We start from the raw sequence: 12,444 nt of genomic DNA on the forward strand, positions 1-12,444 counted from the left end.
AACTCCATGAAGTCTTACAACTTCTCTTATGAAGATTTGTGCTGTTTCCAGAGCCAAGGGCGTGTTCTTAAGTGGCAAGAAGTGGGCCATCTTCGACAGGCGATCCACAATTACGAAGATTGCGGTGTTGTCCTGAGACGGAGGAAGCTCGACTATAAAGTTGATCGCAATCATTTGCCACGGCCGGTCAGGTATAGGCAGTGGAAGTAGTAAACCCCAGGCCTTGCTCCTGGTGGGCTTGTTCCTCTGACAGGTGGCGCAGGTCTTAACGTAGAGCTCGCAATCCTTGGCCATGCTTGGCCACCAGAATGTGCGCTGGAGTAATTCTAGCGTTTTTGCCATCCCAAAATGGCCTGCCATCGGTTGGTCATGGCAGTGTCCCAGGAGCAAGGTTTGGACCTCTTCGGGTACCGCGATTAGCCCTTCCTTCCATAAAAGCCCTCCCTTGCTCTGTAGGGACACCCCGGGTGGGTTTGGCATTCCTACGGATGCATTCTGTATCCTAGAACGTAGCTCCATTTGGAGGGCAAGAAAGTTCCCCGAGGACAAGATAGTATCTGGTTTGGGGACCTCTTCAGGGTCCTCAAACATGTGCGAAAGGGCGTCGGGCTTTGTGTTCTTGGACCCCGGCCTATACATGATATGGAATGAGAAACGGGAGAAAAAGAGTGCCCATCTCGCTTGGCGTGGTCTCAAGCGTTTTGCCGTTCTCAAGTATTCTAAATTCTTGTGATCAGTAAAGATCAGAATTGGATGCGTGGCCCCTTCCAGCAAGTATCTCCATTCCTCCAGTGCGATCTTGATGGCCAAAAGTTCTCGATCCCCAATATCATAGTTCCTTTCTGCTGGTGTAAGTTTCCTCGAGAAGAACGCTACTGGGTGCAGGAGCTCCCTGGTGCCTTTTCTCTGGAACAGGATGGCCCCCACTGCGTTTTCCGAAGCATCGACTTCCAAGACATATGGCAAGGAGGTATCAGGATGACTAAGAATGGGAGCGGTGGTGAATAATCCCTTCAGGGTTTCAAACGCTGTTTGAGCCTCGGGTGTCCACCTGAAACGGACCCCTTTTTTGGTAAGCTGGGTAATGGGGGACACCAGACCAGAGAAGTTCCTGATGAACTTTCTATAGAAATTTGCAAAGCCAAGGAAGCGTTGCACGCCCTTCTTGTCCGCGGGTACTGGCCAATCCAAGATTGCCAAGTCCTTCTACGGATCCATCGCAACCCCCGTGGTCGAGATGATCAGCCCCAGGAACGCAATACTGTGCTGCTCGAAGCTGCACTTGTCAGCTTTAGCGTACAATCCGTGTTGGCGTAGACGTTCCAACACATTTGTGACATAACCCCTATAAGCTTCAAGGGAGGGAGAGAAAATCAATATGTCGTCTAAATAAATGACCTACGAAGACATCGAGGTAATCTCGAAATACATCATTGATAAAGTGTTGGAACGTGGCCGGGGCATTGCAAAGTCCAAACGGCATGACTAAATACTCGAAGTGTCCAAAACGAGTACGAAACGCAGTGGCCAGCTACTCTAGTACAGATAGGGGGAGTCTCCCGGTCTACCAACCCCGACTTGATACGTGACCCGTCAACCAAAAATATGTTTAAGCTCACGTTCCCTGGTCCGGAGGGGGATTTTCTGTTGGTTGGCAAAATCTAAGTCCACAAAACAACTGTATGCCCCGGAATCAATTATTGCCGTCACCGATATGGTTCTTCCTGGGAGCTGAAAGGAAACAGGCATGGCTAAGTAATTGGACTGATTGAGACCTTCAGCGGATACAGAAGAAAAAACAGAAGCAGACTTACTCAGTTTCACTGGGCAGGAACGCACCATATGACCGGCTTCTCCACAGTAAAGACAAAGATTCCTAGATCGTCTTCTCTGGCGTTCCTCGGCCAACAATGATGGCCGAGCCAATCCAAGCTGCATGGGCTAGGGGGCATCATCAGACTCCGAGATCCGGTTTTCCCCTAGCAGAGGTTGGATTGAGACCCGAGGGGGTGCCCATGTAGCTCTCTGACCCTGGCTGGTCCTCTCAAATCTGCGTTCCCGCAGTCTGCGGTCAATTTGGATGGCTAAGGTAATGAGGTCCTTCAAGGAATCGGGTAGGCCCACCCGAGCTAATTCATCCTTAAGAGCCTCGGACAGCCCTATGCGAAACTGGTGGCGTAATGCGGCATCGTTCCACCGGGTATCCCCCATCCATCGTCTGAATTCCGAAGCATACTCCTCCGCTGCCCGGCGGCCTTGTCTGAGAGAGTACCAGGCCGTTTCTGCGGAGGCTGCCCGCTGCGGGTTATCATACAACACTGCCATTGTGTCAAAGAATTCAGTTACCATCTCCAGGTGGGAATCGTGGTTTTCCATCAGTCGGTGAGCCCAGCCCTGGGGTTCATCCTGGAGCAGTGACACAATGAATCCCACCTTAACTGATTCCGTGGAAAATGTTCGCGGCTGCAGGCTAAAGTAAAGCAGACATGCGTTCTGGAAGGCCCTGAATCTTGCTCGATCTCCGCTGAAGCGTTCTGGCAATGGAACGCGGGGTTCCGGAGGAGGCAACGTGGCTATTGCTCCAGTAGGTGGCCCCAAAGATTCTCCAGCCGGAGCAGGAGTAGCCAGACTCTGAGATGTAGTGGCAGGTGCGGCTACCGTCTGGATGCGGTTCTCAAGATGTGTGTATCCCTCCTGCAGCATTTTAACGGCTTGGGTCAGAGCCGCCAGGTGCTGGCATATGTCCTCTAGTGGGGATGGTCCTCTTCCAGGCTCTGTCATGGCCGTATGGTACTGTAATGAACCGCCTGGCGGTGCTTCTAGCAACCCACGGAATAGGATTCCCAAGAGCGCGGAGTCTAAGTGCCAGTCTGCTTGTTTACCAGGGCCCATGATGGTGGGGATGAACTTGGAGCAGACAGAGACCAGGTCGCGGCCCCTGAGTACATCCACCTGTGGTAGAGGAATCCGCCAGTGAGAGTCGGCACACTGCGCCTGCGCCGAGCCACACGTCGGGCGGCTCCTGACAATAGCTTCTTGGGCCTTAGAGTGGTGGCTTTGTCTCGTTTGTCTCCCTGCCATCATAACCAGTGCTTTGAGACATCCCAGGTAGTCATGTTTATTAAGCCTGCTCTGTGTCCCCAGATGTATGAAAAAAAAAATTGGATTCTTGTGCTTACCTGTAAAAAAAATTTCTTGGAGTACATCACGGGACATAGAGGTCCTTCCCTATTCTGGAATTATTGCTTGCTATAAAACTAATGCTGTCTTTGGTGAGGCGGGGTTATATAGGGGGAACTTCCAGTCTTTTTTGCCAGTGTCCATTTGCCTGTAGGTGGCACATTACCTAGGCAGCCGTGTTTATTAAGCCTGCTTTGTGTCCCGTGATGTATTTCAAGAAATCGATTTTACAGATAAACTCAAAAATCAATTTTTTGTATTATTTTTATAAATTTTTATTTATTACAGGTACTTGTATAGCACCGTCAATTTACGCAGTGCTTTACATTTATATAGCACATTCATATCAGTCTCTAACCCTTAAGGAGTGTACAATATAAGGTCTCTAACTCACATTCATACAAATACATACTAGAGCCAATTTTAGACAGGAGCCAATTAACCTACCTTTGGAGTGTGGGAGGAAGCTGGAGTACGGGAGGAAACCCACGGAGAACATGCAAACTCCAGGCAGGTGGTGTCGTGGTTGAGATTCAAACCGACGACCCTAGTACTGCCAGGTGGAAGTGGTAACCATTTAAGCTGAACACACACAAATATGCAGCTTCTGAAACAAAAACTTTAAAAATAAAAGGTATATAAAGTTAATTACTTTTAAATATGCCATTTTCCATTAAATTATTTTCTTTTTTCTTTCCTGTGTACTTGGCCTTTGAATGGTTACAGTAGCTGCCCTGTGATAAGTACTGTGACAATAGTAATGTCAGTGATAAGTATTGTGAAAACAGCAATGTCTGATCCCAGCCATTTTAAACCAATATCTGACCAACACCAGGTCAGATCTCGCTGTGCTGCCACCAATACATGAGGATGACACTCTCAGCCTCACCCTGTACAAAGATTTATGCGGGCCATAGACGGGTTGTTTATCAGCCGAATTTTCGGCCGCACGAAAAATCGACCTGATATTCACACCGTTAGTGGGGCCAGCCCGTCAGCCGTTTTTCGTGGATCTTCACATTTATTTTTATCGGTCATGCTGGAAAATCCATGAAAAACTTCCATTTTTCGTGGACATTGGTGGCAGCATCGGCAACGCGCCGACCAATTTTTCGTTTATTGGCCGAAAATTCAGCTCATAAACGGCCCGTCTATGGCCTGCCTTTGCAACTTGCTGAACTACAATCTAGGTGCCAGCAGACTGAGCGACTGACACTGAGTTTAGTTAACTACTCATCTAATCTGTTACACACCAAACAACTGTGACTATGTGTTTTATTAGAAACACAAACTGTTCACAATATCTGTGATAACAATGACTTTTTTCTTAGAAATGTCTGTAATACACTCGGTCACAATATACAGAATTATTTCAGAGATTTACAATATGGTAGTTAATAATTTTAAAATATTGTTCAATAATAAAAAAGGTAAAACGGTGCAAACAAAATATTTACTGAAAGAGTGTCCACAAATGGACAGAGGCAGTATTACAACCGAAAACAGAAAAGAATCAATAATGAGTCTATGCAAAAATATCATGTGTTCTTTGGATTCAAACAAAGTTCAATCAATGGGCATAAAATGGGTCAGAGTGTTGCCTCTCAAAAAAAAAAAAGAAAAAAAGATTCTTGGTTGATGATTTTTTTTTTTATTATCTTTTATTAATTTTTTTCCAATACAAGAGCATTAAGTGCACACCTAAGTAAAAAAAAAACAAAGAAATATCTTCTCCAGTACATAAGTTCCATTTGCACGTCTTATCCCCTACCCCCCCCCCTCCATTTTCCCTAGTCCATATCGCAATCCTATTTTCTCGTCCTTTCTCGTGATTATCTATATTATCTCTTCCCTCCGATCTTCTTCTCTCTGTCGGGTACTCCATTAGAACTTCACTCTTCCACCTATATTCCAACCAGTTCCAGATATCTTTTAGATGTTTTGAAAGCCAACCAGCTACTCCACATTTTCCTAAATTTTTCTATACTATCATCCTCAATATGACACAGCTCCTCCATCCTGTAGATATTTTCCACTCTGTTAACCCAGTCATTTATGCTTGTCGGGTCTGGGGCAAGCCAAAATTTGGGAATCAAGCCCTGGGCTGCACTGACTAGATAATATAATACGCTGTTCTTGTGTAGTTTTACTAAAGGTTTAGATTTATAAAATAACAATGTCCACGAGTCTCTCTGTACAGTAATCCCACATATTACCTGAATATATAATCCTGTATTTTCGGGCAATCCCACCATATGTGTACCATTGTACCCTTTTCTCCCCATCCTCTCTAACATAAAGGTGAAACACTTACTTGTTTATGGGGAGGATCAGTACCCTCCATACCCATAAAAATCTTATAAATCCTAGAAGTACCCTGTTTGGGGGCTATAGTTACGTTCAACAGTTTCTCAAATGGATTTGGCATACCCAAACCCCCATTCCCTTTTGCCCTACACAATACCTCGTACCTAATTCTTGGTTTCTTATTTGCCCAAATAAAGTATCATCTTCTTTATTATCCCGAAAAAAGATCCTGGTAGGTGTACTGGGAGCATGTGAAACTTAAAAAGGATTTTCGATACTGTCACCATCTTTACCAGGTTTATACGACCTATCCAGGAAGTGCCACCTTTTGACAATCTCCCCAGTTCCTCTTTTATTTTGTTAACTACTGGAATGTAATTTGCCTGGTACAGGGCTTTTATTGAATAAATTAGTTTTATTCCCAAGTGGCCTATTTCATTTTCCCTCTATGTAAATGGAAAGTCTTTTTGTGAACTCAGCCTCTCAACTTTTGGTATATTGATATTTAAGATCTCTGACTTTTCAGGGTTTATTTTAAAATTTTTTAGCTCACCGTACTGTTTAATTAAGTTAGGCAACGTTATTCTGGGATTTACATTATAGAACAACATGTCGTCCGCATATGCTACCACTTTATGCTCCACTTCCCGTATCTTTATTCCTGCTATGTCTACACATTTTCTTACCCTCGCCAGGACAGGTTCCAGGGATAAAACAAATAATAAAGGAGAAAGTGGGCATCCCTGTGGTTCCGTTATACATTTTAAAGAACTGAGAGAGGGATCCGTTGATCTTAACCACCGCTAATGGAGCACTATAAAGCCCTTTTATCCACTTCAGCATTCTAGGCCCTAATCCTAAGACCTCAAGCTTATCCATCATGAAACCCTAGTTAACTCTGTCAAAAGCCTTTTCGGTATCGATTGACAGGAATAGTGTCAGCAGCTTCTCTCTTTTTATCCTTCGCATGCCGCTGCATGCATGCTGTCAACCCTAACCTGAGGGATGACATCAGTAAAGGATTGGGGGTGGTGTGCATGTTTTAAGTTTCACCCCAAACTAGGAATCGCTAGTGGAAAATTTCCACAACAGATTCCAGTACAATATGTAGGCCGGGAGGGTTTTAGGGGTGGGAGAAGAGGGGGAAGGGAGGGGGAGAAGTGGGGTGTGGATGGGTAAACAGAGGGGAGGAGGGAAGAAAATGGGGAAAGGTTGTAGGGGGAGAAGGGAGAAAGTCCATATTTTAAATTGTCTACATATACTTTTTTGTGAAGGGAACTCTGGTAGGGTAGGAAAATAATAGCTGAAATGAGTGTCATAAGTGTATGACTTATAACGTGAAAGCGTTAAACTCCTTTATAAAATGATATAAGATACTTAGGGAAATTCACCAACACTCCATAGATGTAGTGTTTCTCCAAGAGATACATATAACTCATGATACAAATGTGAAGTTATACATGAAGCACTATGTAATGTGGTTCTACGCAGACTCTCCAGTTAAAAGGGCCAAAGGGGTTGTGATTTGGTTGTCAAAAATTGTGAGGTTTATACTGGAGGGAAAAATTGTGGACCTAGAGGACCGATTTTTATTTTTGAGGGGAAAATTACAAGGAGCTGAATATACACTGGTTAATATCTATTGTTCAAAAAAAGATCCAATAACAGTCCTGGAGGGAGTGTTAAGAAAACTTTCCAAATTTAGAAAGGGTAGTCTGGTTGTGGCTGGAGATCTAAACTTGTGCATGGACCCCCAGATGGATGCGTCATAGTGATTACTATATCAATGTCAATTGACTAATACTTGGAGAGTTAAACATCCAAGAGAAAGAGATTGCACCTTCTCTCCGGTGCATGGATCGTATTCAAGACTGGACTATATAATGATCAAATATAGGCAATTGAAGTCGTTGGTTAGCACCAACATAGAAGTTATGTCTATTTCTGATCATGCTCCTGTCACAATGAGACTACAGGTAGGAGGGGATCAGGATAAAATAACTATGTGGAGATTAAATGAGATTCTTATACAGGACCCTGAATAAAAAGGTTAAGGCAGGAAAAAAAGGTTAAGGCAGGAAATTTAGCAATTTTTTGAGCTCCACGATATTGAGGAGGTGTCTGTAGCCACAATTTAGGAGGTACATAAAGCATATATTAGAGGAATATTGATTTAGATGGGAGCAGAAAAAAAGAAAGAACGAGGGAAAAAAATAAAGACGGTGATGGAGGAGCTCTACAAGTTAGAACAGTCACATAAAAAGAAGGTAGGTACAGGCGTATATTAGAAGATAATTATTAAAAGAGAAGAATTAAAAGATCTTATGGAACAGGAGTCGAGAAGGATATTTAACAGGGTTTCAAAAGAAAGATATCGGTGGGGGAATAGACCTGGAAAATACTTGACGAGGAAACTATAGGAAAAGAAATCTAAAAACTTTATAGAAAAACTTATAGATGACAAAGGAGAATTGGTGTACACCACCACCAATATCGCTAATAGGTTCCAAAAATATTATAGCCGTCTGTACAATGTGAGCCTCAGAAACCAAGAAATGGAGGAGGAAAAGAGTTAAAATAGACAGAAATATTTTAATGAAGTGGAGTTGCCAAGAATAGCAGAAGAAAAATTAGAGGGCCTAGACAGACCTATCACCCTGGAGGAAATCACCCTGGCCCTAAAAAATACGGCTAATGGAAAGAGCCTTGGTCCAGACGAATATACTGTGGGCTATTACAACAAATTTAGAGATCTCCTAGTCCCTAAAATGTGTGGTTAAACGAATGCAATAGGGGAGGGCCTGGAAATGAGAGAGGAGTCATTTCAGGCACATATAACTATTATACTTAAAGAAGGGAAAGATAGCTCACAGTGTGCCAGTTACAGGCTCATATCCTTACTAAACACTGACACTAAATTGTACGCTAAGGTATTGGCAACCAGACTGAAGGGTTTGATGCCGGTGTGGATACACCCGGATCAGGTAGGATTCATTCCTGGAAGAGAAGTTTGGGACTATGGTCTGAGATCTTGGTTGATGTTTGATTGTAAAGGAGAGTTCCAGACTGCTGATGCAGCTACTGTTTTCTGATGCTGGAGGGCTTGTTGACAAAATTGACCTGACCAATCAAAAGGTCTGTCAAAAATGTTTATGATCATGCAGCTGCCATTCCCTCCGATACAATTTTTAAATGCATTATTATTTCAAGTGTATCACATGTTGCAGTTTAGTAGCCCACATGGATTATATGTAGTTTAGGTTATGTCCACCTAGATGACACCACTGTCACAAACACTACTCTCCACCTAGTGGCCAATGAATAATATTTCCCAAGTGCAGCACACTACCAGCAAATACTAGACACTAATTGTATCTCCTCGAAGTAGTAATTTAAACCCACGGAACGTGTTTTATTTGGTGAAATAAAGTAGTTGGATGTTATACTAAAGCACACAACCCATTGCCTAGCCTTTGAACAACCACATTGGGTGCCTCTGTCAATTGAATTACTGACAGAGTTTTCCTACCATGCTGTCCCAGGGGTCCTCCTACTTCCGCATCTCGTGCATGCCCTAGTAAAAAAATAAAAAAAAACCCAATGGTGACCACCAAACGAAAGCTCTATCTTTCTAAAAAAGAAATGACAAAAATTTCATTTGCATACAGTGTTACATGACTGAGTAATTGGCATTCAAAGTGTGACAGCTCTGAAATCTGAAAATTGGCCTGATCAGGAAGGTGGGAAAGTTTCCAAAATTGAAGATCAAACTATTAATAACTGCAGGCTTAGTAGGAGTTATGATCCGACTGGAAAAGTGGTGCATTATAGGCCTTGGAGATGCATATCTGAGGTCATATGTTTTGGGAGAGGATCACTTGCTGCTATATGGATGTAAGCTGGCTCTGTGTCTCATGTTCTAAAAATTGTCACTGTAGACTTGTGAATTTTAAAACAACAAGGCTACTCTGTCTTTTCAGGCACTTTTGGTGTGCCAAGTAAGAAAAAGCTTTGTTTTTAACAACACATTTGATTGTATTGATGTGTACCGTAAAAGAATCATTCAGATTACATTTGGGTGCACTCTATGCGGAAAATGCATAGTGGTTTTTTTTTATGTAATTGTCAGGACTAAAAAAAATTTAAAATATATTTGCTTTTTTTTTTTTTTTGTTAGGTAATTATGAAATCTTGTCTATGTATTTTGTATGTTTATTTCCAGCCAGCTAGTGTAGCTCTCAAATAATTTAAACTGTTTATCCTTTTGGGAAAAAAGCCTGTTTACAGACCTGAAATGCTCAAGCAGAAATTTTTCAAAAGCAGATGAATCATTCAGAGGTGTGGGTCATCACACATCTGTTTTATTTTCTGCATTCTGGTTAAGGTCATAGAGTCTCAGTTTGATGTAGAGACAGAAAGAGATCGAAAAGAACACGTTTTACTATGCCCTCTCTTCAAAGAAAAAAAAATGCTCAAACTGCTCTGTTTCACTGGTGCACTCTATATTAAATGTTTAAAATAAATATGTTTAATGTTAAATAATAATAAAAAGTATAATCTTAAAAAAGCCAACACTGACCCAGAACCATTACAGATTCCCTTTAACACTTTGTGCAAAAAAAGGTGTTTTCAAAAATGCAAAACAACACTTCTAAACTCAAGTAAACAAACAAAAAAAATCCAAACAACAGAAGCATTCATAAATACATACTGGTGTGAATGAGCCTTTAATTGTAAAGTAATTCATATAGCATGCAATGATACCACAAGTCTTATGTACATGGGTTAGTGTATACTGTTGACATATATTATAATGCAGTAATAATATGCATTAAATGTACATGAAAAACTGACAAACGTTTATGTTTTTAGAAAGCATTCTGGGCTGGCATGGACCAAAGTCTCATTCTACAGAAAATCTTAAAAATGGAACTTTCAGCTCCTTACCAACTACCGCCTCAAACCTCACTTGGCCCATACTCTCAAGCGTGCCTAAGGACTACCAAATAGATCCGGAAGATGAGGTAAGTCTGATTAGTAAACATGGATCGATCTGTGTGTCATGCATTCGCAGCTAACTCAATTTTTCAAATAAATTGTTCATAGACCTCAAAATAAAAAAACTCTCAATTTGCTAAAGAGGTGAACAGAACATAATATTTAATGCTGTGCTAAATTGGTTTGGACATGTTCCATTGATTTTTACTTCTGAAAACAGTACTGCAAGTAGTACATTAGTTTAATAGTAAACAATGAAACTTTACAGGTTGTTCTAAAATGTAAGAACTGACCTTCCACATCTTGCATTGTGCAAACACATAATGACACCTTACATCTTAAGTATATTAGTGGCTTATACAACTAAAAATATGGACATAATAACACATAGACATAAGAATATGTTTTGTTATTCGTATAATTACCTCCTCAGTATGTTTATGTTACTAAATTTCAAAGAGCTATTCATTGGTCTGAGGCCTGCAGGACTTATCATAAAATTGTTTGAATTGCTGAGAGGAAAATATGAACTATTTATGGGTTAGTCAATAGTCAACCTGTGGGGAAATCAGCAGACATGTTTGCAGGAATAGCTTTACTCACATGATCAAATGTTTGTTAAACCAGCATTTTGTCACTGGAAATCAATTAACAATCCTTTCTTTAACCACTTCCTGTCTGGCCCATGTACTGTATATAAATGGCTGGACTGGAGCAGTGCAGGAGCGGGTTGCCATTCATAAACGGCGCCCACATTGTCAGCCTGTTTGCACTCCCTGGGAGCACACGGCACTGATTGCTGTACGGGACCTCTGTGTGAGTTCCCGATCATATGATCACTGATTGGCCAATCAGTGATCACATGAGTAGAAGTAAGCAAAATGTCACTTCTGACATCATTGCTTACTACTTGTGAAATCTGTGAATGATCACAGAGATCACATGGTACAAGGCTATTCACAACAGCCTTGTACCATTTGACAAGCTGTGACCAATCACAGCTCACACTTTATTTCTCAATGGCTGCAGGAATGCAGCCAGAGAGAAGGAGAAATTATTGCTTTTACAGCCTTTATGGGTATAAAAGCAATCAGTGTAAACAAAAAAAAAATCTTCATCACCCCCACAAGTAGTACAGTGTCACTATGGTGACATGTGTACATGTGTCTCTGTGCTTGTGTGTACATGTTTCTGTGTGTGTGTGTATGTACATGTCTGTGTGTGTGTACATGTTTGTTGGTGGCGAGTAACTCCTTAAGGCCTGGCTAGTAGCTCAGCACTTGAAACTTTAAGCCCTGCCTATGACCACTAAAGAGAACAGCTGAATTGGATATTTGAATGATACATTTGTGTTCAGTGATGTGTCTGGGTTTTGTTTGGCCCAGTCTGACCAAAAAGTTCTTGTCAGAAGGCTAGTGGAAATGGATGACTTATAGATGATTTCTGGGTACCATACATTGATTACCTTTGACCTGGTGGTTTATGGGCCAGTAAGTATAAACTGGAGAGTGCAAAATCTGGTGCAGCTATGCATAGATACCAATCAGCTTCCAGGTTTTTATGTCAAAGCTTAAGTGAACAAGCTGGAGTTAGAAGCTGATTGGCTACAATGCACAGCTGCACCAGATTTTGCACTCTCCAGTTTTAGTAAATCAGCCCCATAGCCTCAGCTGGTTGTTGACCTGTTGTAATGTCCTTCACAAAATTGAAAATTATATTTTTCAACAAGATTACAATAACTGTCTAAATATATAATTACTGTATCCCGGAGATTAATTTTTTCACGTTCCAAAAGAATGTAGAGCTCACCCACAGGAACCCAAACCCTGGATTTTGTTTTGTGCATTGATATTGAAACATGTTCTGGTACATGTTTACAGCATGATAGGATTATTATCCCTGTTATAGTTTCTATCAGTATCAGAATATATTGTTTATTATAATGATAGCTTTTATTAG

General features: G+C 41.6%; 1 protein-coding gene across 2 annotated transcripts in view; it reads left to right on the plus strand.

The window, feature by feature from the left end:
- Positions 1–12,444, plus strand: part of OSBPL10 (oxysterol binding protein like 10) — a 653,617-nt gene that overhangs the window by 364,499 nt on the left and 276,674 nt on the right. For both annotated transcript variants that reach the window (XM_089690791.1, XM_089690795.1), the window contains one exon: positions 10,360–10,511. In XM_089690791.1, the coding sequence (XP_089546917.1) occupies positions 10,360–10,511 (152 nt within the window). The remainder of the gene's footprint in view (positions 1–10,359; positions 10,512–12,444) is intronic.

Source organism: Staurois parvus, unplaced genomic scaffold (assembly GCF_062004578.1).
Source record: "Staurois parvus isolate SC_StPar_1 unplaced genomic scaffold, SC_StPar_1.0 ptg000021l, whole genome shotgun sequence".
Classification (NCBI taxonomy): domain Eukaryota; kingdom Metazoa; phylum Chordata; class Amphibia; order Anura; family Ranidae; genus Staurois; species Staurois parvus.